We start from the raw sequence: 25,834 nt of genomic DNA, 5'->3' as shown, positions 1-25,834 counted from the left end.
TTACTTTTGTTCACCATGAGTTAACATACTGGTATGAACATGGAAAAATATTTACTCATCAATTGAAAAAGTAATAATTGTACCTGTTCTGTGCAATAAAGAGTTCATGCCCCTATGAGGTCACAAGAAATATATTCAATAAAGTCTCCATGTTATAGATATTATAGTTAATAAAGATGGGTAAGAATTAGCTACAAATAACTATATTTAAAATGAATATATAAAGCAACTTAACCATGGGGAGAGGAGGGTAGGGGTTGGATACAAAGTGTGTTATATACATGTACAAATATACCACAACGAAACCTATTATATTTTTATTTTTTAATTTGTTCTAATTAGTTATACATGACTGTAGAATACATTTTGACACATAGTACACAAATGGAGCATAACTTCTCATTTCTCTGGCTGTACATGGTACAGTCACACCAGTAATATACTCATACATGTATATAGGGTAATAATGAAACCCAATTATTCTATATAATTAAAATGCATTGGCAAAAAATAAAACAATGGCTTACCCGAGAGCACAAAGTTGAATAGTGGTAGAATTAGTACTGGAATCCAGGTCTTATGTCATATTAAATATGCGATAAATATTTGTGAATGAGCATGCTGACTGTTCCTCATGTTCATCACTCTACTGCCAATGTTTGTGGAAAATTAATTTTACCCCAGGATAAATATAAATACAAAAATTTAGAGAAAAAGAAAAATATCACTCTCAGTGGAGACGTTTTAAAAGCTTAAGGAAAAATGTGATATTTGAATATAGCTCTAAAGGATGAGAAGGATTTGGACTTTTAGCAACTTTATACATCTAGAGATGAGTAAGAACCCAGATACCAAAGTAGAAAAGAATGAATAAGTTTGAAGAATTTTTAATGCACATGGATGGTTTAGATCAAGATTGTAGAGAATCTAAAATACTAAAGAATTTAAAGATTCCACAACTACCAAGGATTTGGGAAAGGTAGAGTGATCAGCATTCTTGCTCTGAAATATGCTATAATAGGCCTTGCTGACTTCTGAATAATTTTTCAGTATTTTATTTTGCTAGAAGAAAAATGAATGTGACAGCAAAAATTGTTTTTTAAAATACATTTTCACTTCCTATTTTTAAAATGAAGAGAGCAAGAAGCTTCAAAAAATAGGAAATGTTACCAAAAATGCAAGAGGGAGCAGAATGTTTATGGGGATATTCTAAATCTCAGCAGACTATTTACCAAATCAGGCAAAATGGCTGGGCTTCCCCCATGTGAGCATTCATATGTGCTTAACCCTAGATTGAGTGTATCTAAGGTTTAACAAAATGTTTACCAATGTAATCAAGGAAAACGTTCATTAAAAAAATTAACATGTTGGGAAATACTTCCAGTATAATAGCCCTTGTTGTCCATATTACAATAAATACAGGGTAGGTCTGATAAGGATGACTCAACACTGTTCACTGAGGAGATTCATTGAAGAATAAAATAATTTACAGAAAGTACATGAAGTTATTATACACACACACACACACACACACACACACACACACACACACATCAGTTCTTTCCATGAACAATTACCCCAGAAAATTCACTTTATGTCCCCATCTCAGTATTTTCCTTAAGTACAAATGTAACTTAGTCAACATATCCCATAGTTCAGATCACCTCAAACAGTATCATTGTCATTGAGAGTACAATATATTATATTTTGCAGGTTAAAAAAAATGCTGACCAGACCTGATAGGTAGAAAGGAACCTGTATCAAACAAGGCCTGATTAAGGATGTGACTCCCCTAAGACAATGCTTTTAGATAATCTGTTGCAATCACCAAGTAATTTACTATTTATTTGGGACCAAAGGAAGCAGATCAGACTGAGTTTTTTGAAGTACCTTCATCTAACAAAGAGATTTGGGCCTTTTTACATATAATAGTGATTACTATTTCTGACAACCTGTTAGCAAACTTCGTTTTGAAATTAATGATTATATTCTCAAAGAGATATCATTAGGCCTTCTGAACTTCAGATATCTTTTAAAAAGCATCATATTTTTTAGAAAAACTATCGCAAAAGGCAACTCTAGGTTTTTAAGATGCAGAACAGAATAGTAATAGGCCTTTCACTGTAAATATAAATCAGAGTTGAGGATTAATATCCTACAGGTAGCATGATTTAGTGTCTTGTTATGTTCCAGTCTTCCACAGGACTGCATACTCCATTCCTCGTCTCCACGTCACACTGGCTTGATACCCTCCCATTGTCTAAGAGCAATAGGCAACTTTTAAAAGGATTCGGGGGTGGGGCTTGGTGCATGCTAGGCAAGTGTTCCATGGAGCTATAGCTCCACCCATCTCTCTTTTCATTTTATTTTGAGACAGGACTGCACTAGGTTGCCGAGTCTGGCCCAGAACTTGCCATGCTCCTGCCTCAGCCTCCTGAACAACTGGAATTATAGGCATTCACTGCCGAGTCCCGCCCAAAAGGATTCCTTTAGCTGGAACTAAATGTAAAACTTCATAAATGCAGAAATCTCAGACTTAAAAACATGTGTAAAACCTTACATTTTTTTATGCTAAAGATCATGTGGTTTATATTTTCTACTCCTATCCTGCCCAGATCTTTTATAGGAAAACATCTTTCTCTAAGAGCATATTACCTTCCTTTATTTGGGGCAGCACTCTACCAGTGCTTTCATAAGTATTTACAAATCCTGATGCCAACCATTCAAAATTGAACAAATATTTTCATTTTTAAGCTGAGGAAATGGAATACTTGACAAACTGGTTTTTAAGTGACAGAACTAAGCTTAGAATCAGGTTTATCTGTTCCAAACCCCAGACTTCAGGCTTCTTCTGTGACAATGTTTTTTGTTTGTTTGTTTTTAAATTTACAATCTGCTATTTTGTTGCTATTGTTGAAACCAAGGTCTTAATAAATTGACCAGTCTGACCTTGAACTTGCAATCCTCCTGCTTCAACATCCTGGGATTAGAGGTATGCATCACCATGCACCATTGACAGACTGCTTTTATATGCATGTTTTGATTTTTGCTTGGTAACCCTGTGAAGTCTTTTCCTTCTCCTCCCATGAGGCCAAGTTTGTTGAAAAGAATAATCTCTCCCCTCTAATTTCTGTTTACTCATCCACTTCAGTCTTGTTTCCTTTCCCATCATGTCACCAAAACCCTGCTAGTTGCTAAGCCCAAGGATGCTTTTCAGGCCCTTCTCAGCCCCTTCCCAACTCACCATGGCACTTACAGTTGTTGACATCCTTGTCCCAGTCATTCTGTGATGACCCTTTTTCTTTTCATTCCTTTTACCATTCTAACTCCTTCCCATTCTATCTTGCAGAGTCTCCTTTCTGCCCCTTAAGAATTTTTCAGAGGTCTGTCCTATTTTCTCTTCTGAAATGTACACTTTGTTTTTAATGATTTTATCCACATCGTAACTGGAGAAGAAATCACAGACCAATTAATGAAGGACTTTATATACAAGAATGAAAAACTTGTGTTTCATTCTGATTACCGATAAAGAAAGGGATTACAGAAGAAGGAGAGATTAGTGACCTTAAAGTTTTAAGATCACATGATCAAGGGCCCTGTGGGGAAATCAGGCAGTCATATCCACAAAAAGAAAGTACAAGAATGTGGGTTGGGGCTGGGTGCCTGCCTAGCATGAATAAGGCCCTGGGTTGATCCTAGCACCACAAAAAAGAAAGAGAGAGGAAGAGGGAGAGAGAGAGAGAGAGAAGGGGGGGGGGAGAGAGAGAGAGAGAGAGAGAGAGAGAGAGAGAGAGAGAGAAAGAAAATATGAATTTAAGACTGGAGAGAGAGATTTTGATTAGAGTTGAAGATTTGCAAGAAGTCTGCTTCTACATGTTAGAAGAAAAGTGTGGCCATGGTTGAGAACTTTGAGCGGAACGTACTGAAAGAGAATCATGTCAAAATAGCATCCTTGGTTAATTGTACACATAAATATTTCTTTGCTCTGCTAGCTGAGAGGACCTGAAAGGAACAACAACCTAGTAACAAGCTCAGCTCATGCCTAAACCTTGATTTATAATGCCCTTCTCCCAGGCGAGGAACCAGATGTCCTTGGAGAAATAACCAATTCTAGGACTAAGGCAGGAAGTATTCAAGATGAGCCTGACTGCCTCATAGTACTGTAAAGTAAGAAAGTGCTACAAATAAGAACAAACACACACCACAATGTTGCGGGTACATCAAAGGAGCCAAGTGAAGGAACTCCAAGAGGCCAAAGTCCGGAACAATTGAAGCAACAAAGTAGCATAGAATTATCACCCCAGGTATAAAATAAATATCTATGAATCTATATTGGTATAAATAAATGATTAAACAAATTAATAAATAAGGATGAAGGGACAAAACTCCCTTGGTGAAGAATTCTAAATGATTTATGTAGATACTCTGCCCTTGAGGAAAGGAACCACAAATCCCTCTTTTATCCTTTTTTTTTTTTTTTTTGATATAATTAATTTTATTTATTTCCTTTTTGAGGTGAGGTACTGCTATGTTGCCTAGGCTGGTCTTGAACTTCTTGGTTCAAGTGGTCCTTCTGCCTCAGCTTCTCAAGTAACTGGGACTACAGGCATGTGCCAATGAACCCAGCTTTCACATTTATTTAAAATTTTTAAGAGACTGGTGTCTGGCTATTTTCCAGCCTGGCTTCCCTACTTCTTAAGTATGCTGAACATGAAGGCATGGAGGTTTCCTTCCAAAAAATGAAATATGGAAAAAGATGGGAGAGTAATTTTACTTTGGAGACATCTGACAAATACTACCTGAGGCAGGTGATCAAGATCAACATTGACAGTCACAAATAATGGTGATACCAATACATCCCCTTGATGTGATGTGATGAAATAGCACTCTACCTGTGTGGCCACAGCCCAAACCTTTTAATAAAACACACAACTCCCAGTAGTGAGGCAGCCTATAAAATCTCTGGCCAGTACTCCTCAGGTTGTCAAAAACAAGTCTGAGAGACTGCCACAACCCAGAGAGTCCTGAAAAAATATGATAACTAATGCAGTGTGGTGTCCTGGAGGGGATCCTGGAACAGAAAAAGACATTAAGTTAAAACTAAAGAAGTTTTAATAAACGATGGACTTGAGTTAAGAATAATGTGCCTATATGGATTCATTAATTATTACAAATATGCCATACTAATTTAAGCTGTTCATAATAGGATAGTTGGGCACAGTGGTGCCTGCCCATAATCCCAGCTACTTGGGATACTGAGGCGAAAGGCTCTACAAGGAAGCTTTGGAATACTTCTATGGGCCAGAATGAACCCCCTCCACAATTTTTCCCTTTGATTCCATTTTAAAGGCCTGAATTTACCTCTGTCTCTGCTCACTCTGATTCAGTGCTCATTAGCACATCGGAAATCAAACTCTGCACTAAGAGTCTCTTGGATTTTATCTGAGGGACAAATGACATTGTGGCTAATAACCATTGTGTATGTCCAATGTCTTTTTTGTCTTCTTAGATCAGTAATCACCATCCTTTGATTATGCACCCCAGTAATTTTAAAATGCACAAAAATTCTAATATGTGCATTTAAAAATACTAAAATTAAAGAAAAATTAAGCCAGTGCAGTGGCACACCCTTATCATCCCAGCTACTTGGGAGCCTGAGGCAAGAGAATCACAAGTTGAGGGTAGTTGGTTAATTTAGCGAGCACCTGCTCCAAAAGAAAAAGCTGAGAATGTAACTCAGAGGTAGAGCACCCCTGGGTTCAATCTCAGTAGTGCAAGAAAAGAAAAAAGAAATTAAAAGTCATCCTAGTAAGTAATTTTGAATACTCTCTAGGTTAGCAATTTTCCTACTGTGGTACCTGTCTCCCTAGGTGTGTGGGGTAGCTTTCCCAGTATTATGGAGTTGGGAATAATTGCAAAGTGACCATCTTCCAGATCCTAAATGACTATATGAACTAGAACTGCCTAAGAGAACTTGCAGGAAGGGCATCATGCCTTTCACCTCCTGTTCACAATTGTCCTTCTCCCCAAGTGTACTTTTCCCAACTTTCTCCATTCCATGATGTACAGCCCTCAGGCACTGAAGGCCTTAGGGCACAGAACAAACTATGGGACCACTCCCTGGTTGGTGTGGCACAGCACACTGGAGGTCTTCACTAGACTCTGTTTCTTGGAAGACCTTTGTCACAAAGCACAGTTATTTCCCAGCTTTTGCTAGGACACTGAAGTACTAAAATATTACCCACAAGAGAAAGTTCCTCTAATTCAGCAATACATATAATGCCTGCCACATAGTAAAAAAAAAAAAAAAAAAAAAAAAAAAAGTGCCTCTAAAAGATTTAGAATTTAAAAAATATATTTTTACAACCTAAAATGTTTGAAATTGAGTAATATAGTCTATCAGTTTTAGGTGAGTTTATGATATTCACAGGTACCTATATCAGAGTTACAGAGTAACACATTTAAAAAGGCTGAAAATAAGGATATTTGTATAGACCATAAATAGGAGAAAATTAATCTGACTGATTAGGCACTGACCCTGGCTGTCACTACTTATGAACACAATGATCTGAAACATGATGGGTTTGAATTAGGTGAATAACTAGATGTCTTGAAGATCAAAAATTGGCAATTATTTCATTCTTGCCAGCATAGACATGGCCCTGGAGGTCTATAAGGACTACAGTCTGGAGCAAAATAAACTGTCTTGGACAGGTTACCTTCCTACCCCAACTGCCAATAATAATGATATATCTGATGCATATGTCTGATGGGGAGAAGGAAGGGGACAGGAAAGAGACCTCTGCCCCCAGAAAGAGCCAAGCCCTGGGTTTGTCTTTAATTTCCTGAACATCACGATAACTGGTATTACTGTCCCATCTTAGAAACAAAGTCACTCAAATAATGAATGGAAATAAAATTGAATCCAACCTATAAAGCTCATAGTTATTGTAATACAGGGCGTAGCCACTCTATTAATAGTAACAAAAATAACAACAAGCATGCTCAATACACACAAATGCACAACCCTGTATAAGCACAGGCTTATTTGTTCCATCTGGGTGAAATCCTGCTCATGGCATTGACATTTGTCACCCATCAACATCAGTCTACTTAGCCCTCTGCAGACTGGACATGTTAACAGCTCATATGCTTTTACATTACAGAGGTGCTGTGGGGAACAATTAAATGTCTAGAGCCAGCTAAGGATTATTAAGTGCTAGCAATTCCCTTCTCAGGTAATTGCTTTTGAGCCATAAAGGGACAGTTAAATAAGCACTTTCATTTTAATATCATTTTCAAGAGATAAAAAGGATTCTAAAATTCCATAATGTCTAAATTTGGTACTGCTGTTTGGGAGGTGAAGAAACTGTACAGTCATGTGCTTTTTATAAAGGGATAATTGCCTGCTTCAAAAACTTCTTTAGTTAGAATTTTTATTGGGGTAAACTGCAGAAGTTCCACAGAGAAGGAGACTCACTTTTCTACCCAGAAATCAAACCTCGTGTAAAAAGTCTGTAACCCATAAAGTCATTCTGCAGACAGTGCTTCTAAGTGTCCAGATTAATTTTAATCCATTGCAAGATGTCATTTTTCAAGTCTGTCTTGTGACCGAGGTTCAGGCCTGTCACTGTCAAACCTTGAGGACCTCAGGTTGACTATCCCTTCCCTCTTCCTGTCTGCAAACCCACCTTCTCCACCACCTCCTTTCCATTCAGCCCTTAAATATCTTTGCTTCTCTCCTACCTTAAAAAAATACTAAAGTTCAAAGCCAAAACTCCCTTGGTCCCTGTATTTTCATATAGCTCTTTCCCCTTACTTTTCAGTCAATTTGTGATAAGGGGAAAGAGCCACATGGAAATACAGAAATTCTCTCTTTGACCTCCTTACTTCCCATTCAAAGACATAGTGGTCAGGTTTCTGCCTTCCTTCCCCTTCTCTCTACCACAAACACACTTCACTGAAGGTGTTTTCATGTGTTCACGGATGACCTTTTTGTTGCTGAATCTAGGGATGTTTATTTCATTGACATATCGAGCCATTTGACAACTCTACCACTTCTTTCTAGAACTCCTCTCTAGAGTTCACACCCCAGTTCTTCCATCTGATTGTCTAAGTTTTCTTCATCAGGGTCTTTAAATATTGGAGCTCCCCAGAGTTCTCAGGAAAGAACATTTTACATGCCTTCTGGGATATAATCTTGGTCATTCCCAAAATTTCGGCTTCCACCTTAACGACTCCCTCCTTGTTGAGTACAGTGGTTCACACCTATAACTCCAGCAACTCAAGCGGCTGAGGCAGGAGGATCACAAGGTCGAAGCTGGCCTGGACAACTTAGTGAAACCCTGTCTCAAAATTAAAAACTAAAAATAAAAAATAAAATAAATAAAAGGACTATAGGGGCTAGGGATGTAACTCAGTGATAAAGCACCCTTGGGTTTAATCCCCAGTACAAAAATAAATGTATAAGTAAATAAAGAGATAAGTATAATCCCTCCCTCCTGACCTTCCCAAGTGCCTCTAGTCTACCACTGTCTCCAGGATTCAGACTTCTGAGGCTTGCTTAGCATCTCCTCTTGGATATCTCCTGGGCAACTTAAACTCATTACACTCAAAATATCTGTACCCAGTGCAACCTCCTCATCCTCCAATGCACTCATCTCATTAAATAGCCCCCAAATCTAATTGCTAGAAACCTATGCATCATCCTTGATGATTAAAAGCAGCATGATATAAGGATTATGAGTAGGGTCCCAGTTGAGTTTGATTCTCAGCTGCCCACTTGGTAGCTGTGTGTGTTATCATGGGCTACGTTTGTGTCTCTCTGGGTCTTGGCTGCTTATCTGTAAAATGGAAATGATAATAGATCCTACCTTACAGTGTTCTTGTCAAAATTAAATAAGGTAAGTTTTACATAGCATCTCACACTACATGTGTGTGTTTATTTCTTCTCCTGTTCTAATATTTAGTACACAGATGATAATACTCCCTTCCTTTTAAAGGTATTCGGTATCCTTCCTTATTCTCGACATCCAAATTCCTCATCTGTTCTTCTAGGACCCAGCATGTTTGCCTCAGCCCCATTTCGAGTTTCAGCAACTGGCAAAAAAAATCCTGAATATTCTTGTGTTGTCAGGGACTTTTCAAATGCTCTTCCTTCCTCCTTGACACACTTTCCCCCAGGGTCCAGCTCCTTATGCCTGCAAAGCTCCTACTTGTTTTTCAAGTATTAACTGAAATGTTACTTCCACAGGAAGTCTGATTCCTGGACTAGTTGAGGGCCCAAACTCAATTGCCACACACTCTTTTGCGTAGCAAGTATGCTACATTATAGTTTATTATAAATGATTCTTTGTTAAGTTATCTCCTACCTTGAACTATAGTCTATGTGAAGGAAGGGACTGGGTCTCCTTTATTTCCCAATATTATTTCTTAAAATATCTTAGGTGCTAGAAACATGAGCAAACAAACACATCCACCCAGTTTTCTGGGCAGTGCTTATATCAAGTAAAGAAATCACAAAAAAATATAAACTTAAGGACTCTTGAGGACATGGAATGGGTGGCTAGAAAATTCACTACCTGTCTCAAAAGAGGAAAGGAATACAGAATACTTTTAACATAAATTTTGAATTTTCTGCAATAGGCTTCATTGTAGATTTGAATAGTCAGTTTTTAAGTAGAGTGAGATGCTCTAGTTCTATATTTCTCAACTCTTCAAGACTGTAGTTCATTTGGATAAACCAAACACTTCACACCCTCACTTCCATCCTACCACATCTAACAATTACTGCATAACAGCCATCTTTTGCATATTCCCACCGGCTAAGTGTGTTTTTCAGTTCTGGATATTGAACCCAGGGCCTCACACATGTAGGCAAGTGCCTTACCTCTAAGCTACATCCCCAGCCCAACCAGCCAAAGCTTTCTTAGTTGTTGAATGTAGTTTTTCAAACTATGAGTATGACATTTTTGTCCACCATACCTCCTAAACCTCAGAGTTTAAAATTTAAAAATGCCCCCCTTTTAAAATGAAAGAGATTGTGCTCGAACTGTATTTTTTACTTGTGGGATGCTTCTTTTCTTCATGCAGTTGGTTCTCTAATATTTGAGTCTTCTCCTAAACCAGGTGCAGTTACATGATAGACAATGTGATTCTACTCATGAATGGTGCATTGCAGAAAAAATCTGTGAAAGAGATTCTGGCCAAGTGCCACCCATTGGGCCGTTTCACAGAAATGGAAGCCGTCAACATCGCAGAGACCACTTCAGATCTCTTTAACGCCATTCTGGTTGAAACACCATTAGGTATGCATGCATAAGTATGTAGTTGCCCATGTACGTACGCTATCCTAGCCAGTAGAAAATGTGGTTTCGGTTCACAATTTTTTTTAACATGAATGCACTTTTATACTATACAGATTTGCAGTTGTGGAGGGGACATTTAAAAATTCTTCTAATCCCTCATTTTTCAGATCAAGACAAGTGAAGCAACCTGCTTAGGGTCACATATGAACCATTCATAGTGGAGGAGCCGGGGCTCATCTCCCAACTTGAAAACCCTGAACCATGAATGTTTATTTCATTATAATTGCATCAACAGCAATTTTATTTTTAAAAATGCTAAAGGAAGGGGCTGGGGAGATAGCTCAGGCGGTAGAGTGCTTGCCTTGTAAGCACAAGGCCCTGGGTTCGATCCCCAGCACCCAAAAAAAAAAATGCTAAAGGAATAACTTTATGAGTATTATTTATCTATTATTGTCAGGAAATCTGAATAGTAGCATTCATTTCAATGTTAATCCTTTGTCAAAATAGTTGCCTTTTATTTTAACTTGCTGGGGATTAAACCCAAGGCCTCTTGCATAATAAGAATGCCCTCTACCACTGAGCTACACCCCCAGCCAAAATAATTGCCCTTTAAATCAGAAATTTTAAAAGGCAAAAAAAAGAAGAAAAAACTTTGTGTCACCCTTCATGTCCGAGGCTAAGGCAGCACAGCCTGGTGGAAAGGGGGTGAGTCCAGAATCAAACAGTCGTGAGCATGAAGTCAGGCTCAGCCTGGTCCCTCCAAGGTGACTTGGAACTACTTGTGATATTTTGTGATAACAGAGTTTTGGAAAGTAAATATGACATAATTTTAATACAACTCAAAAATCGCATAAATTAGGTTATAAATGATAAATATTACTACTAGGTAACCAACCATGTGTTGGAGTTGTAAGGGAGAGATTTCAAAAAGTAAGCCTTCAGTGAATAGTTCCAAGGTTTTGTGAAGATTAAATAAGCCAAAATGAATTCAGTGTTTAGTACAGCAAGCAGTGTCCAGGCCTCATCCATAGTAAATGCTCTATAAACAGTAACTCCTATCATCCTAATTACTCTTAGCCTTACTGAGTCTGTGGATTGCAACTCCATCGTGTTCTCCTTAGTAGTGAGCAGAGTTGTGTGTTCAGGAAACATTATCTACAGTTTATAATCTTGCTTTGGGTTTATTTATTTTGCATAGTAATTTTCGTTTTCAGCTCCATTCTTTCAAGACTGTATGTCTGAAAATACCCTAGATGAACTGAATATTGAATTGCTACGCAATAAACTATATAAGGTAATGGTTTTCCTGAATATTATATTTTCCTTGATGATGCAATGTATCATAACTAGAGTTCTTTATTAACAAAAGTTACTTTGCCCATCAGCCAACTTCTGTAATAATTAAGCTATGCTTTTTGGTCTGTCCTTTCATTATATATATATGCATGGCAGCTTCCCTCAGCCAGCAAAATTTTTGAAAGGAAATAACATGCCCTATGCTTCTGTATTCCTAGCTCCTTGCACAGTGCCCAGAATATAAAAGGTGTTGATTGAAAAGTGGTAGGTGGATGGATAAAAGAGTGAGGTAAACCATATCATCCATTTAAAGCAACCAGCATGCATAGTAAACCTTCTGTTATATGGTGTCCATCTCTGTCATTGATCCTGTTATAGAGTCCCCACATCTCACAGTTAACCTGCCCACACAATACAGTGTGCGGCATACCAAAATGAAAAACTGGTGGCCATCACATCACATCCACCACTTTGCATAATCCAACTGTCTGGACTGTGCTGCCACCATTAGAGAAGTCCTGTGTGTGGACTGAGCAAATCTGCCCGTTGCCATTCGAACCTTCATAGCATCTTTGGATACTCCCATAGGATAGATTAATATATCGTATCATTTATGGATAGCATGTTTAGCTCAAACACATGGTTCTCTCAAAAGTATTGTATTACAGGCAATTTTTCTTTTTATAAAGAGACATATGGGCTTTAAGGAAGTACTCCTGAGATATAACTAACAGAAGGCACTGTTCTAAGCCATTTCTAGACCCTAACTTACTTAATCTACCAGTCAAACAGATTTCTGCCATACCCATTCCTCAGGTGAGAAAACTGAGACATGGAGATGTAAGGTTTCCTTGGCAGATGTCAGTTAGCTAGTGAGCATGATAGTTGGGATTCACACATTGGCAGTCTGATCCTTCAACCCAATGTCTTTCCAATATGTCCTCACACTCAAGTCATCTCAAACCTGTCTCTAAGAGATTAAATGTCAGCACAGGGCCACAAAAATCACTTGCTAAGCTCAGAAAAGAACTTGGCACTCTAGTTAGAATAGCCAGAATTAACCATGTGAAATAATTCAAGAACCATGAAAAAAAAATGCTTGTTAAGTAATTATAAGTTATGATAAGTGCAATTTTGTTCTTTTATGGAGTTCTTTTTTAGTCTGTGCAACATGCTGCAACATGAAAGTTTCTACCAAATTTATTATAAAATGTCTCCCTATTGGAAAAAAATAATTCAATTGCCATTAAAGCATTTAATAACCCATGAAAAACTGATTTAGAAATTTCCAAAAGGAAAACATATTCATTTTATTGTTTTATGATCTTTCTTCTTTTTCAGTCTTACCTTGAGGCATTCTACAAATTTTGTAAGAATCATGGTGATGTCACAGCAGAAATTATGTGTCCCATTCTTGAGGTGAGAAAGAGCCCCTGAATATTTTATGCCAAATAATGTGTTTACATACTCTTTCTTGTTTTGACCCTGCTTGTATTTCTTTATCTTAGAAGTCATGTAAAAATAAGCAGACACTTTATTATATATGTCATTTGATATCTTAAATTAAGAATAGTATTTGCTTGGGACTGGGGATAAAGTGCTCATTTGTCTACCTCTGTAGCAGATCCTATACTCTTTAATTCCTCTTTATCACTATGATTCCATCTGTGCTGAGGGGTCCTCTTGCATGAAGGTTGGTTTGCAAATGCATGAATGATCAGGTCAGAGATGTTTTGCCCTCTGAAACTAAGTTTTATCTAAAGAACTTTTTTAATCACTAGGTTACCAGTTATGCTGACTTCCCTGGTGGGTAGAGATTGAGATAGCTCAAAGATTTCTGATTTCAAGAAAAATCTAAGCAATATAAGAAAAAAGCAGCAACAACTGAGCATCATATGCATGTATTTTAACCTAATGTTCTGATACTGCATATATGAAATTAATTTTCCTTGTACATCTAACCATTAAAATTTTAGAGTTAAAAATATGTAGCTATCCCCTGTTGAAATTCTTAAAGCCAAAACACTGCTTGAAATAAAGATCTTATCACTAGAGAACTCCAAAAGAAATGTTTGTCCTTATCAGTATGACACAGGAAGAAGGTATCAAATAAACAAATAACTTTTTTTTTTTCACGACAAACTGAAAATCAGAAAGTGAGCTAGTCTCTTTAATGCTGGTCATATCATATGAGTAGCCTAGCGACCCTATGAAACTGTCCTCTTTCTTTTCATAAATTTAGCCACACAGTAAGTCTTACTTATTATAAATGTCTCCCTATTGGAAAAGTCTTATTATTTATAATTCAAAACTAGTTTCTAGTTGGCATCATTTCTATGGTTTAGAAATGGTTTGTATATTTTATACCTAGAAATATGTAAAATAAAAATTTTGTTAAAATTCATCACCTTACAAAAGGTAGAAAATGGCATTATTAGTAGCCAACATTTGCTATGTGCTAGAGTCTATCCTGTGTGCTTTATACACATGAATTCATTTGAACTTCCAAAGTGCACAACAAAATGGGCATTTTAGTATTTGGTTTTCAAAAGGCACAACTGAGGCACAGAGAAGGGTAGTGGCTTACCTGTTGTTACACCACTATAAGTGATAATGTCAGGATTTGAACCAGGCAGCCTGGCTCCTGGTTGTCAGCTGTGCCCTCTGCCTCGGCATCAGCTTTACCATTTACCCTTGTCCTGTATAAAGCACTAATTCATAAGCAAGATCCTACGGTAGGGCTGGGGAGATAGCTCAGTTGGTAAGGTGCTTGCCTTATAAGCACAGGGTCCTGGGTTTGGTCCCCAGCACCAAAAAAAAAAAAAAAGATCCTACTGTATGGCCTAAACATTCAGAAATCACTAGGTATTATGCTTTTGTAATACTCACTAGTGTAAAAAGACAGAATAGTGTTAGAAAAATGTTTGTCACTGAATTTGGCCAAACTTCTATAAGCCCAGTGTTCTCATTTTCTCTTTCCTACCCTTATACTACTATCAAATTAGAATAGAATCTTAAAAATTATATCAAAAATAAAAATTCAACTACCTCTATACAACTGTACATGGCATGCTGGACAACCTTATAACCTTTCTAATAATATGTTCAGAGTAGATTTGTTCAATATATATATATTTATTTATTTATTTATTTTCATTATATAATTACCTTCCTTTTGTTGGTACAGTTACAATTTATAAAGTTTCATATACATGCTCATTTAATCTCACTTGAATCTTTCTTCAAAAGATTTAAGATGGTAGAAGTGAGCATAAATCTAGACTTGTGTGTGACAATTTGGCCTCATTATAATAAGATTATACCTCCATATGAACAGAAGAAGTTGATTCATATTCAAGACAAATGCACCGCAGTATCCATTACCTTTTGTTCCTGCTCTTCCATCTATTGCCAATGGTTAATGAAACAACAGTAGCTAATAAGGTTGAGCTGGATTCCAGTTCACCTCACCCTTCCATTGCCGTGGACACCTCTGCTGTCTGGCCCCCACCAGGTGTATCCTTCTTACTCTAAGGAACTGGCAATGTGTGACCCGATCAGTCCAACTGTATGATGTGTAACTGACAATGATTGTGAATAAGTCAACAGTTTGATTTTCTCTTACAAAAACAACAAAAAATAAGTTATGATCTGAATATGAATATTTCTAGGGTGGTATGAAAGAAAAAACACAGGGCATCCAACATACACTGTGCCACACAGGGAACCCAGTTCCCCACAAAGAAAACGAACTAAATCAAACCAGTACCACCCCATTTTGTTTCCTGTAGTCAGATGCTGTCAAACTTTGCTTAGAGATGATCAAAGAACAGTCTTTTCACAGTTCTTAAATTACAGTTCTTTTCACTGAGAGGATTCACACACACACACACACACACACACACACACACAAGACCTTCTAGTCTAGAAGAACAAGGTGGATAAAGTGGATATGCACACAGTTATACTATAAGGAAAATTAAAATATAATAAGGGTTCTGAGGGCTGGGGAGATAGCTCAGCTGGTAGAGTGCTTGCCTCGCAAGCACAAGGCCCTGAGTTCGATCCCCAGTACCGCAAAAAAAAAAAAAAAGATAAATAAGGGTTCTGAGGCTAGGGTTGTGACTCAGTAGAGTGCTTGCCTGGCATGTGTGAGTCACTGGGTTCCATTCTCAGTACCACATATATAAATAAAGGTCCCTTGACAACTAAAAAATTTTTTTTAAATATATAATAGGGATTCAGAGGAAATCATGTCCAATTAGGGAAGAAATATAAGGGCTTGTTGTGAAAAATGGCATTTGATGGGACCCTCAAACACAGGTAGGATTTCAACATGCTGAGGTATGGTACAGAGTCCATGCCTTGCAGGCTGAGGGAAGAAGTAGTAACAAGGACAAGGAATTGGAAGGTGTACAGAATGTTCCCACAACTATTGTTGAAGTCCTCTGTTCTTGACAGGGCATGTTAAGCCCTTCATGTTCTCTCCCCAGTTATGAGTCCTCCCACCTCTCTAATTGCTTCCCCAGTGTTTGAATTATAACCATTCCTCCAAAATGTCATGCCCTCCTTCGTGCAGGCTCCTCCTCTGGCTCGGCCTCTGCTGTCTTGCGTATCTGCAGTGCTTTACCTTGCCCTAATTCTCTCCTCAAAATCCTAACATCTTAGAACTAGAAAACACATAAAAGAACATCTGGGACAATTACCTCCATTGTTGCTCCTCCTGCCCTAATTTTTATTTTAAGGTTTCTTGTTGCTGCGAATCTCCCTGTTGGCATTTCTCATCTTGTCCCTGCAAGGTCTAAACTTACAGACAGGACTGGTTATATTCAGTAGCCAGAGGCAGCTGCCTTTGCTTCCCAATAGGGCCACTCCCTGCTTCTGACCCACCCATAATTTCCATGAGAGCAATCAAATTGGATCAGACAAAACTTAACTCTCACTCTCCTTCTGATAGGAAACACCTGTTCTAACAAAAGAATTCCGGTAAAATCTGTTGCAAGTCTGGTTTTGTCACTGATTAATTATCATAAGTAATGATTAAAGGATAGCATAGAGCAATTCTTTTCAGCTTCTGGGTGCAGGTGAATAACTTCAGAATCTTATTAAAAAGCAAATTCTCATTCAGCAGGTCTGGACTGTGGCCTGAGACTGCATTTCAACGGGCTTCCTAGTGACAAAGCTACTGAGCTGTGGAACACTTTGAGTAACAACATTGTAGAGAGTATCAGAGAACTTCAAAAGTAGTAACAGAACAGACTGTTCTGTTGGATTCAGTAAACAGTTAAGATATTCCTTTGTGTTGGGCATTGTTTATTAAAAAAATGAACAAGGAACAAGAGAGATGTGGTCCCTCAAGGATCTAAGAGTGCAGTGAGCATAAAATACAGGCACAGATTTCTAAATAATGTGTAAGTATAAGGCACTTCAAGCTTCTGAACCCAGTGACTATGAAGATACCAGGGTAGGCAGGAAAGGAATCCCTGAAGGATAGAGTGAGATGGAAAGGTCAGAGTAGGTAGAAGGAGAACCAAGAGACAGTGAAAACATGGACAGCAAATAAATAGAAAGGAAGTCTCTAGAATGAGTGATTAGATGAACTAGATCTTACATGAGGATGGGAACTCAGGTGCCTAGTGGTGTTTAGTACAGAGAAGACAGGCTTTATACTGACTTACCTAGAGGATCATGTAGCCAAACCCCATTATTTTATGAATAAGGACACATAGACCCTGAGAAGAAGATAACTCACCTGAGCCATAGAATTCTTAGCTACAGAGTTGGATTTTCTTTTATATCTAACCTAGGATATTTAAAAATCTAAACCATGAAAATATAAACAAATGGTAAAAATTATGAACTAGGGATATTGCTCAGTGGTAGAGCTCTTGCCTCGCTCGCATGAGACCCTGGATTCAATCCCCAGCACTGCACGCATACACACACACACACACACACACACACACACACACACACAATTATACTGACAACATTTAGAAAGAGATGTTAACTTGTATGAAATGCACTGTTTCCCTCAAACACTGTGCTAGGCACTTCCACTTACATTGTCTTATTCTAGCCCTTATTGGACTATAATAGGTATTTTTCCCATTTTTACAGTATTATTCTCCATTTCTATGTGATTGTAGTAACCTACATGGCAGAGATGCAGAGTATCTGGGAAATAAAACTTGGTGGGGTTTCAAGGGTCATGGTCCACCACCCCACTATGAGATCCTACTCTGGGAAGCAAAGTTACTCCTTTCTAAAAAGAGACTAGGGGAACATTAATAACATATGTCTGCATTCAAATTAGACAGAAGTCAGGAAAGGAAAGCAAATCACTTCAGAAATGAATGTCTGCTTAGGGTTCTGTTTATACTATTTCGTAGATTATTGGATTTTACTGATTTTGTCTTACAAATTCAGTTTGAGGCTGACAGACGAGCTTTTATCATCACTCTTAACTCCTTCGGCACTGAATTGAGCAAAGAAGACCGGGAGATCCTCTATCCGACCTGTGGCAAGCTGCATCCTGAGGGGTTACGCTTGCTGGCCCAAGTGGAAGACTTTGACCAGATGAAGAGAGTAGCAGATAATTACGGAGTACGTGATTACCCCAGGTGCCCTGAGTACCTGTGTGATTCCTTCACATGCACTTTAGAAACCCACACATCAAATTTGCACTTTCTGTCAAAAGAAGTTATAGTCTATTAGGTAGCAAAGAATCTTCCCTCCCAAAGACATACTTCAAGTTTCTGGTCCAAGTGTGTGTTTTTTAAGGTTCCTGCCAAGCAAGTATTTGTTTAAATCTCTAAGGAGTAGTCATCTGAGCACTCCTTTGAAGTGCTCAATAAACCAAGTTACCCAAGAGACTGGTGTGGTGTTCTGGAAATGTGAGCTCATGTCAAAGTTATGTGCAGTATCCTGACCCAGTGGTCCTTTCAAGTATCCATTGGGGAAACAGGGAGGGCAAGGGGCCAAATATTTACCTGGACTACAGGACAGATATGGGGATATGCATGGACTTTTTCCACTCCTTTTGCTGAATGGCAGAAATCAGGAGAGGGTTGGGTGTGGTGGTGCACACTTATAATCCTAGTGACTTGGGAGGCTGAGGTAGAAGGATCAAAAGTTCAAGGCCAGCCTCAGCAACTTAAGGAGACCCTAAGTAACTAACCCTATCTCAAAACAAGACAAACAACAACAACAAATAGGCTGGGGATGTGACTCAGTGTTAAATAAAGCTCTAGTGGGTTCAATTCCTAGTACTGGGGGAAAAAGAAAAGAAAGAAATTGGGAGAGGAAAGAGAACTGCTTGGGTCCTTCCCCTATGCCAGCATCTAGCCACTCTAAGACATCCTGAAGCTTCTCAGCTCAAGGTTACACATCTCATCCCAGATTCCATTCCCTCTGACTTCTGACAGTTAGTTACATACCCTCCAGGTAACTTTTTCCTGGACTAGAATGACACTCATCTTTTCTTGTGGATTTCTGAAACGCTCCAGTAAACAGAGAAGTCAACAAATGATACATGAACCTTCGTAACACCTCACCTGTAATTGCATGAGACTGTTCAACCCAATATTAAAAGGAGCTTTCCCCCCCAATTCATGTTATTTTTATCAGTTGTCATCTCAACTCATGAACCCATGTTGATCAAACTGTAAGTGTTCATTGAGTCCAAAGAACTTAAGTGTGTAATTAACTCTAACAGTGTGTATTGAGACTAGTATATCAGCTTTTGCCTCTTGCCTTGTAGCTCTGAATAAGTGAAGAGGTTAGAATTTCACCTACACTTTTATTATTTGGATTTTTTTTTCTCTTTTGTCCAGAGGCCACAGATCCTACATAAAATATTCAAGCCTTCTGGTATAGATTTTTTCAAAACTAAATGCACAATTTCTATGTTTCTAGAAAAATGCATTCATATACATTTATAATAAATGAAAATTTCCTTAAAATTAATCTTTCTCTTTGTTTTCAAGGTATACAAGCCTTTGTTTGAGGCTGTAGGTGGCAGTGGGGGAAAGACATTGGAAGATGTGTTTTATGAACATGAGGTATGATACAAGTAAAAATGCTAGCAGTTAACATACCTTTACTGTGGGTTTAAATATGCTCTTACTTTGGGTATTCTTTTTGTAGTTGAACAGGCCAACTGATGTCATTAATAGCATATTAATGAATGACTTGGTTGCCAGGGTTCTATGGTTTACATATGATAGCCTCACATGGAATTGTCCTAGACAGACAGATGTTCACCCTGTGAAGCTCTAGAGGAACATAGCTGTTCCATAATTAGCTAGAGAAACCGGTCAATACCGCCTCACAATCAAATATTGACAATACTCACTGTTGGGTACATCTCATTCTAATCCATCTCCCCTTCAGGAAGGGTTTTCTGTGGTTAAAACACATGGGCACAATTTTAACTCTTAGGAATTTATTTATATGGAAATCCATTTGGAGAGTCTAGACTCCTCTCTTTCCCTAAAAAAGGCAGAGGAGTACTTAACTCATGTATAGTCAATTCCTGAACCGCAGTACTGTTTTAACAAAAGTGTTTCCCCCAACTAGGTAAATTCCCCCAAATCTCCAGAATGTTTCTTGTGTATTCATTTCTCTGAAACCACTGGACCTTTCATCTCAATCTGACTGAAACTAATAATAGGGTTGCACTGGCTCTGGAAAGTAGTTTGGGCTCTTTCCTCATGTCTATCATAGAAAAAAGTAACAACAATGCAAATTACCCAATATATTAGGGCTCTTTTTAAATTCCACACTCCTGTACCACTGCTGCAAAAGAGGCTGCTAAGGAAGCTGCCCTTCACAGGAGTAAGTGTCTATTCCTGAGAACAGAGGCATCCTCAGCTTCCTGACTGTTTTGCGCAGTGTTTTTAGAGCTACACGAGGAACTGAGTACCTCTCCTCCTTTTTTCCATCCTGAATGTCAAAATGGAAACAAATGAAGGAATTTTCAACTTTATTCCAGTTAAAAAATTATTTTTGACAATTTTTGTTTGCTCACTTAGCTTTTACAGAATAAAACAATTCAACCATATGGAAAGTTGCTGCCAAGTATCCTAAACAAGCTCATAATATCACTCAGTCTAAATTCCAGGAGCCTGTGACATTGGCCTGGAGGGGAGTTAGACACCCTAAATACCTTCTTAAATTTTTAAATGTTGTCGCCAAGAATAAATACTTTACCCAATTGAGACAAGTCCACTAGCTGGAAGCCAGACAAATATTAGTACAAAGTTAGACACACATTCCAAAATACACCTAGAAATCTTTATGCTAGCAGCAGTGCTGGCTAAAATTTGGAACTTGTCTTATTAGTGTGTACACTTGCTTTCTAAAGTGCTATTTTCTGTATTCGTCAAAGTGACACTCTTCCTTCAAAACTTGCTGAGTGGTTTTCCTCTTCTGTTTGGCCCAATGTGGACATTATCTTTTTAAATTCAAATAAACACTGATTGAGCAGAAGCCAGTCTGTAGCTAAAATTTATTTCATAAATGCAATATGTTCCAGAGAAATTGATTGTCCGTGGTTTTTTTTTTTTTTTTTTTTTTTTTTTCTTCCTCAGGTACAAATGAATGTGCTGGCATTCAACAGGCAGTTTCATTATGGTGTGTTTTATGCATACGTGAAACTTAAGGAACAAGAAATGAGAAACGTTGTGTGGATAGCAGAATGCATTTCCCAGAGACATCGAACTAAAATCAACAGTTACATTCCAATTTTATAAGTCATTATGGAGGCTGCAAATGCAGATAATCACAAATGTTAAAAGTTACTGAGGACAATAAATGGAATTATGTGACATTATCTAAATTGTACAAAAGTAAGCCACACTGTACCTTGGTGAATTCTAGATCTACTACAAACCCAATCAACCAACCTGAAACAAAGCATTTCTTTTGTTAAGCAGCTTTAAATTTTGTTTCCAAATTTATGTTTCATTCTTCACTTAGACACTGATTTTAATTAACCCTACAGTACTTTTCCTATTCTTACTTGGTCATGTTAAAAATCAGACCTAATTAAAGTATTATATTCTTACTTTTCCACGCTCCTCCACAGGCCCAAATCCTGAAAATTTCTTTTGCTTTTTAACTGCCTTTTCCTCACCAACGCCCATAAAAGGCCAAAGCTGGACGTAGCCAACATGGACCACATTTAATGAGAAATGCTACATTTATTCTTCTAAGACATTTTGGCAAGTAGAATTGAGAATGCTACACAATTCCCTTGATGCAAGTAGTGTTAAGTTTGTTAATAAATTAGTTTCTCATAACTTTCTTTAAATAAAAAGGAACATTGTCTCTCTTGTGTCCTTCATTCTTTATCCAAGAAGAAAAATAACACCACTAATTGTTTTTTATTCCTTCAAAAGCAAAAAATCACAGATTGTTTGTAGAGCATGGGTTCTCCATAAAACCTCAGTAAAGAGTAGTGTCCCAAATGAGTAAAAGCAACAAAACTCTGCTCAAATCCTTTCTTTAATTATATAAAAAAAAAATTCCTAACTATAAAATCTCTGTTCACTATGCTTTAAAAATTAAACACACATAGGGCTGGGGTGTAGCTCTGGTAGGTAAAGCACTAGCCTGGTATGCACAGGTCCTGGGTTTCATCCCTAGCACCCCCACACCCCCCAAAAAAATTAAACATGTAAGATATTTGAGAATTCTTTAAGTGAGAACATAGAGATTATACATCCACATATATCTACAATTAGATGTATAAATAAAGGAGTAAATTTTTCTATAGAAATCCAAAATTTTTAGTAAAATATTTTAGTGATGGGGATTTTTGAACATAAAGAAAAATAGTGATACATAAAAATAAGAAAGCCCAGTGTCAATGACTTCAATTAGACATTAATTTAATTAATCCTACAGTACTTTTCCTGTTCTTACTTGGTCATGTTAAAAATCAGACCTAATGAAAAGGTCTGATCGCAAAATAAAAAGGACTGGGGATATAGCTCAGGAGTAAAGCACCCTTGAGTTTAATCCATGTTACAAAAAAAAAAAAAAAAAAAAAGCCTGTGTCAACCCATGCAGGAGTCCCAGCCTACACCCAAGTTTCGATGGTACCTGTGCAGGGCCAAAGTACAAGCATATCAGCTGGAGCCAAAGCACTGCTGACCAAATGGCCCTTGAGACCCACCCTGCCTTGCTCAGGTCACTGTTCTTCACACTAAGACTTGGATTGGGAGACTCCTTTCTTTTACATTTTTGTCTGTGGCATCTGTAGGGGAGGTTTCCAGGCTCAGGGCACCTATAAAGGTTGGGAGCCAAAATTAATAGGAAAAGAATATGAGGAGGGCATGGGAATGCTTCTCAGAATGTCTCCTCCCTACCTCCCTCTGCCAGTTATGGCTAGGGCCCTTCATGTGCCACAAGGTTGTAGGTTGAAGTTATACTCACTTTCCCTGTATATGAACAATGAAGACCCCCAAAACCTTTCCTTAGCCATGCAAGAGTCCAACTGATGGGAGAATCTACAATTCCTTGAGGCAAATAAACTGTGCCCAGTCATAGACAAGGATACACACAGTTGCAATTTGAAGATCTTGCTCTGAAGTTTCATAGCTTTTAAGTGACTGAGCTGGGATCTAACTTTTCCATCATGGATTACAATGAAGAACACAGACCTTTGAAAAACATTTTATCACATGAGGTCAAAAAAGTCAGGTATATAAAATCCTGGGAAACAATGAGGCAAATTTTACTTCTCATTCAAAGTGACAAAGCTGATGCTCCTTCCCTGCTCTGCTCCCAACATTTCTTCAACTTCTCAAATTTCCACCTCTATAGTCTGGTGCATTTGGTCTTGGAACATTGTATTCCAGTGACGGCACACCCAGAATTCTTGCAGTCTGCAGCCAGTCCTGCCTGTTCTTTCCTACAATCTTCCAACCATTCCCACTGTCTCCCTCCCTGCTCCCTTAGCATTGCTTTCAGGGTTTTTGCCAAGTCTTTTTTCAGCCTCTCTGTGGGTAGAAACTTGTTAGACCTTGAAGAAGGTTTTGCATTCAGGAGAATAGTGGTGCTCCATGGCTCCAAATGTAAAAGTTGCAATTCTCAGGATGTTTGGGAAATATCTAAGGTGAAATACAATCATTTCATTTATTCTGATGCTTCAGGAAAGAGGAACACTGAGGGAAAGTGGACCTGATCATTCTTCATCTGGGTGCATTTGGTCCAAGGCTAAATATTTTTAGACCATGAAGGAACTCTGTCAACCAGTCTGAAGTGCTAAAGCCAGAATTAAAGACAGGCAGTTAGTGTGAAATATGTAATCAGGTCGAATGAAGAAAATGGAGACCAGTTTGGATCTGGAAGTTGGAGACCACCCCTGGGAGATTGGAGTGTCATTACCTCCAAAGCCCTCTGATGACCAAGATTACCTGCCTATACTACCCCTCCCAAAAGGTCGCAGACAGGGAGTTGTTAATTAATGCCCTCTGGGCTGCTACCTGCCTGGACCACTCCTGTTGCCCTTCCCCCACCCCATCTGCTTCCCACCTTTTGGCCATCCCACCAGCATCTCCTGGGACTAATCACATAGGCAGGAAGGAGAAAGATAAGAGTGGAGAGAGCAGGAAAATGAAGGAAACTTTAGCCCATAAAAGGGGCAGGGCACTCTCACTTCTTGGGATACCAGAATACCATGGCCCCCTTCTTCCTCCCCAGAGAAGTCTGTGTATTATCTTTAAATAAAACCTGCTCTATATGCTTGCCTCGGCGTGCTTCTCTGATGTCCAAACTTCAACATTTGAGGGAGCAGAACTCGTTGCCAATAAACGGCAGTATCATATTTGGAGGTTCCACCGAGATCTATACTGAGGTCAACTCCTCTCCACGCACCCCACATCTGTTTGAGGTGCATTTTTCTGTCTCTTTCTTTCTGGAGGCAAAAATGGGCACCTGTCAGCTACTTAAATGCAGTTAGTGCAGCCACCATTCTTTAAAGAAACAGGTGAAAGCGTTCCCAGCCTAGGCAGTTCCCAGTCACCTGTTCTGGGTAGATCAGGCATGTTGGGCCCTGCCAAAGTCATTTCCTACTTTTTTGTCCAGGCCCAGAGAGTAATTGGTGTAAGTACACAGTGTCCCTAGTCCTGATCTATCTCAGATTGTGTGGAGGCAGATGAAGGATTGGAATAACTGTGGGGTTCTCAGGTCCGGGCCACTCTCAGGATGACCCCAAAGGTTCCTTCTCTGAACTCTCCTTCCAACTGCCCTAAGAGATATCTAGAGTGATCAGTGGACAAATGGCACTGAAGGAAAGCCCCAATTACATTTGCCTCCATGTGGACCAGGCAACACTTCCCCATGTCCAGTTCATTCCTTCCTGTATGTTCCCCTTCCCCCCCACACACACACATCAGACATTAGCAATTAGCAATTCAGACCATAGGACTAAGAGAAAGACATGGGATCATTAGTAAGAAAATGCCCAAGTTCCCTTTGTTCACATAGTGAACCTTCACTAGTCTGTTTAGAATCTCCCCATTATTGTTCCTGTGCATAAATGTGCTCAGTGTGTTCTCTTTAAGCTGCAAAAGAAAGGCGTTTTAATCAACCCCTTCCATGAACCCCTCCGGGAAAAGGGCATTATATGCCTAATAACCAGCAGGTGTCCCCTCACCCTCCAGAGATTCCTTTAGTCCACAGGGCAAAAAAACAGGCGAAAAATGTGCAGTTTTTACTTTTGTCATGGGTTTTTCATAATTAGAAGTTTATAGTGGCAGGGAGGAAAGCAGTAATGTCCTTAAGTTGGTCTCCTTCAAGGGTCTCTGGCATAGGACAAACTGGAACCCTAGCACTTTGCCAAAGGAGGCCAGAAATAAGACGGCAAAGCCAGGTGATGAGAGATGGGTTTTCTGGACTTTACTGAAGTTCAAGCTTAGGGAGATGTCCCTAATTTTCTCACTCAAGATGGGAGATTCACTCTCAACAGTAATGCCAGGTTTCCCACTAGCCTGCATACTGGGAAGTTACAAATGGTTGAGAAAAGTACCTTTCACCCGTGGTCAGGATTGGCCTCAATAACTTCTGCCATAAGAGAGAAGGCCTTAAGGAATCACCTACTCAGGGAAAGAGATCAAGAGAACCCCCTCCCCAACTGAAAACAGATAAGAATAAATTTAGGAAGATTTTTGGAGAATCCAAGTAAATATATTGAGATATTTCAGAACTTACGTCAGGTAATT

General features: G+C 38.6%; 1 protein-coding gene across 1 annotated transcript in view; it reads left to right on the top strand.

The window, feature by feature from the left end:
- The window catches only part of Atp6v0d2 (ATPase H+ transporting V0 subunit d2), a 46,394-nt gene extending 24,476 nt beyond the window's left edge, over positions 1-21,918 (top strand). The window contains exons 3-8 of the mRNA XM_047560922.1: positions 10,129-10,307; positions 11,522-11,601; positions 12,945-13,022; positions 18,033-18,209; positions 19,592-19,666; positions 21,197-21,918. Coding sequence (XP_047416878.1) covers positions 10,129-10,307; positions 11,522-11,601; positions 12,945-13,022; positions 18,033-18,209; positions 19,592-19,666; positions 21,197-21,358 — 751 coding nt within the window. The 3' untranslated portion in view covers positions 21,359-21,918. The remainder of the gene's footprint in view (positions 1-10,128; positions 10,308-11,521; positions 11,602-12,944; positions 13,023-18,032; positions 18,210-19,591; positions 19,667-21,196) is intronic.
- Positions 21,919-25,834: the final 3,916 nt, after the last annotated feature.

Source organism: Sciurus carolinensis, chromosome 1, assembly GCF_902686445.1.
Source record: "Sciurus carolinensis chromosome 1, mSciCar1.2, whole genome shotgun sequence".
Taxonomy (NCBI): domain Eukaryota; kingdom Metazoa; phylum Chordata; class Mammalia; order Rodentia; family Sciuridae; genus Sciurus; species Sciurus carolinensis.
Note: the sequence above shows the minus strand (reverse complement) of the source record. Positions and strands in the feature narration are given on the sequence as shown.